Below are 4,193 nucleotides of genomic sequence, written 5' to 3' on the forward strand. Positions count from 1 at the left end.
AAACTATTTGTTTGTGCTTTCCATCTCCTCCCACCGCCCCCTCCGTGCTCTAGACTCTCATGTAAGTTTACAGGTATGTGGCAATACTTTCACCCCACGGAGATGAAGAAGCGAGTAGGCAGAGGAGGCGCTTGTTGTTTTTGTTTTTAATTAAAAAGGCTTTGAAGGACAACTCTGCTGTGAAGTAGCAACACACTCTCCCCTCAGAAACAGGGGGCTGTTTACTTTCTCAGATCATCCTTTTCCATACTTGCACCCCCCTCGGGCGAGGAGAACACGCGCACGCAGGCCGGGGCCGGCTTCTGCACTCGCCCGGGTGCCAGCGGGAGGGCGGAGGGGGCAGGAGCCAGTCCTTAGCTTTCCAAGTGTGAGGTGGCTTGGGATGTAATATAGATACAGAGGTCACAGCCAGTAGGATATTTTTGTTTTCCTCCGGAGCTGTTACTGCAGATTCTCATCCATCAGGAACTCTCTTCAACATGTGGATGACATGCTTATTTAATTTCAGAGTCTTTTCATCGTGTACAAACTAGAACGATATATGTATACCGTTATCCCCCCCCCCCAAAAAATATTGCCTATTAAGCCAACCCAAGGGAAGCGGAGATCTCCCTCTCCTTTGCAATTCAGTTTCATGATAACGCCTCCAAAATATGTTGTGGCCGTTCAATTATTGCCATGGGTAGCTTGTTTCATCCAGTGTTAATGCACTTTCCACAGTTTTACACGGTGTTAGCATAGACAGACGGGTTTTATTATTATTCCTGTTCGCTTTCTCAATGTTCTTAATTTATTGCATGGTTTATATTTTCTTTCTTTACAGCTGAAATTGCTTTAAATGACAGTAAAAAAAAATTACACGTGAATTTTAAAAAAATAGTTAATTTTATAAATGTGATTGTAATTAAAAAAAATATTTTGATTTAAAATGATAACTGAGAATTTAAGCCGTGAAGTTTGTTTTTGATCATTTGCAGTTAAGGACTTTAAATAAATCGAATGTTAACAATGAACGATTTCTGCTATTTTCTTTGAATTGCATACGGTGGAAGGATAACTCAGGTTTATACCAAATAAAACTAGAGGGGTATTAGAAAGGAAAGATACCTTAAAATAAAAAAATATATATTATTATTAACGATTCTAACCCCACGGGACAGGAGCGGTTTTGCCGACTATACAACTGTATATATTGTGTGACAGCTTTTACACTCGAATACACTGGTATTGAATACAGCAATAAACATATTCATGCATGACCAAATTAAATATTCATTTTGGGGGGGAAATCATTGGAACGAAAGCTATAGAGAATCTCGTTTGTCATTATTGTTATTTTTTTTTTAAGAATTCCTCCGGTAGCAATATTCTTAGCCTATGTAGTGAAATGTCATTTTAGGGACCAAACCAACCGGCTGGTAGAACTCGGTACCCCACAGGACACCAGAAAAAAAAAACAACTAACCTTTCACACGGTATTTCCATTTTAAACCTCCACGCTTATTTTTTTTTAATTTAAATGTAATCCGATCTCAATGCCATCCGCTGCCTGTTTAATCTGTAGCAATGGGAAATTTATGCAGATATTTCCGAGTCCAGTTGTGGCTCCTGGAACTCATTTAACAAAAGATGCCTGTCTTTCTTACCGCGGATCCTAATCATTAGCTGAAGGACGTTGATTTTAGTGGACATAGATAGATGCGCACGGAGCGTGTATTTCTCTTTGTACCGAAATGTAGCACAACTATCAATACACAAGGAAACAGGTTTATAGCATTGCCTGAGCAACCCCCCCCCCCTTTTTTGGCCCCGATTCTTCCAACGACGCGGTTTCCAGACCTCATGCTGTTGGTCATTATTACACTCGAAGAAAATCTCCTACATGCAACTTCACACCAAAAGCGCTGCTCTAACCCACAGAAATCATTCATCCCCTTGGATGCTAGGCTCAGTTTCCAGACATCAATAATAACAGCAGCAGCAGCCCTGGCAAACATGGATCCCCAGCAAGCACTTGTTTGTGTGAACTGCATCATCGGGAGGGGTTTGAACTTGAACAGCTTTTACTTTGATCAGCCCACTTCATCCAAGAACGCGAGACAAAAGAACTGTAATTCTCTTAATTATCACACAATTGCCCCCTGACTGGTCGGGGAAACTAAATTGGTGGGGGGAGGGGGAAGCGGGCCAGAAATCCCGTAGCAAAACAGATCCCTCAAACCCGACTGCCCAGCGAGGACGGAAAGAAAAATATACACATAGCCCCCTGCGCTGGGCTTCTTACAGCAGTTTGATCGTCCACTGGAGCCCAGACACTGGCCACGCACTGAATAATCTGGCCACCCACTGAAATAAATCAAATCCTCACATTTTGCTACAATTGTATATTTGATCAACTAGAGCTTTCCAGTGACCCATCCTGGACTCTAGAACAACATGCAAGGCATGGTTACGCTGCTTCAGGAGGTTAGCAGACTATCCTGATGACACTATTTTGCTGTCCCATCGCATAAGACGTCTGTTTTTCAGAAGTGCTAAGTGCCGGCGAGCCTCGGGGCAGGCAGTAGGAGCTGCAGGTTGCTAGGCACCAGGTTTGATGGGCCCTGTTCCTGAGTCTTTACTCTGTTAACGGGGGTTTTGCCTAGTTCAGGATCAAACCACTTTTCAGGAAGACTTCAACAGTCTTCCACGGAACCGACCTATAGATAATATGCCACTTCAGAACGGAATCATTGATGAATGCTTTAGGTCTGTGCACAGAACATATCCATTGACCTACAGCGGTAAGACAGCAGGATTCAGACATCAATTGTGGGACACAGGCTGCATGTAATTGACCTGGAAGAAATACTTGGGGTGCGTCTAACAACATGTATTAACTAGGCCATTGTGGTTCAAAGTTATGCCTAGATAAAGCATGCAGTCAGCTCTAAGTGGCAGATATTTCCAGGATTTACATTAGAAATAATCGTAGACTCTCCCTCTTTTCTATGACCGAGAAATAGTGACTGCTCGGGGGAAACTATTTAACTGCAGAAGATTGGTACGTGGCTAGCAAGGGAAAAGTGTGTTTCCTTCGGGAGAGCGAAGGCAGCTTTTTGTGCTCCGGTCAAGATTTAGAGTCAACAGAAGGCAGCGAAGTCGGCTGCTTTCTGCTCGCCTCTCAGCTGTGGATCTGTTGTAGCTTCTGCACTTTAATCCCCTACTCGTGAAGCGTTCAGCAGCAGCCTCAAAATAAACTGAAACCAGGATTGACTGGGCAGGACTGAGAACCGCCAAGCCACAATATTCATAGGAGAAAATAGCAGCAGTTATTTTCCGCTAGTAACTAGTGCTGCCGGGATCCAGGTAACTCTACAGCTCAGGATCTACCTATATCGCAATGCCTTAGCCCAGGAGAGGGGAAAATTCATGTTGAGACCCGCTGTGCACTTCGGCCACTATTCCTATTTATAGGGGAATTTCTGCCTCTCTGAAAAGGCAACTATCTTTAACCAGCCACGTGCTGGAAAACTGCAACTGCTGGCATCCATCGGCTTCCTTTAACTTAATTAGATGTAAGTGGGGAGTAATCAGTACATGACTGCACCTCTTAGAAGATCTAAGTGGATTTTACTTAGTGTAAAAGACCCAAACTCGGGAATCAACCGAGCTTTCCTGCGTGGACATTTTTGAATTTGAGATTGATTTTTGGATCGGACCCTGGGCTTCTGGTACAATGTAAAAGAGTGTCCGTACTTTTTCATTTAAGCCTTTTTAAAACGAGAAGTAACTGGGATCCTGGCAAATTCTATGAGCAATGAACAGAAACGTTCAAGCCCAGACCGTCGCAGGTGTAAAAGGAAGCACTTTCTTTCCCCCTTACCTCAGAAAAGACTGAGGGAATTTTATTCCGACCAAAGGTCAATTGGGGGTTTTACTCCTGATTCCGATGTGAGCGGGATCGGGCCCCTCCTCCGCAGCACAGAAATGCTCATTCCCTTTTTAGTGAAGAAGAGTGAAATTGTGAGAAGGAATTAGAAAAAAAAGTGGGGGTGGGGATATGGGGGGACTCCTCCGAATTAGGAAAAGAATACAGGAGTCTGGTGTTTGCTGTCTCTGTCTAGAAGGTCAATAATGATATCTGCAATGGAAAAGCAATTGGAGGTTGGCTACTTATTGAAAGGAAATGATAAAAATGCGACATCAGATAT

General features: G+C 43.4%; 1 protein-coding gene across 1 annotated transcript in view; it reads left to right on the forward strand.

Annotated features, from left to right (window-relative positions):
* FOXA1 (forkhead box A1) overlaps positions 1–4,193 on the forward strand; it is a 15,866-nt gene that overhangs the window by 11,527 nt on the left and 146 nt on the right. The window contains exons 3-4 of the mRNA XM_019519919.1: positions 2,646–2,783; positions 3,752–3,933. Of these exons, the coding sequence (XP_019375464.1) occupies positions 2,646–2,783; positions 3,752–3,933 (320 nt within the window). The remainder of the gene's footprint in view (positions 1–2,645; positions 2,784–3,751; positions 3,934–4,193) is intronic.

The sequence above is a fragment of the Gavialis gangeticus genome, unplaced genomic scaffold (assembly GCF_001723915.1).
Source record: "Gavialis gangeticus isolate Ggan-Ray unplaced genomic scaffold, GavGan_comp1, whole genome shotgun sequence".
NCBI lineage: Eukaryota > Metazoa > Chordata > Crocodylia > Gavialidae > Gavialis > Gavialis gangeticus.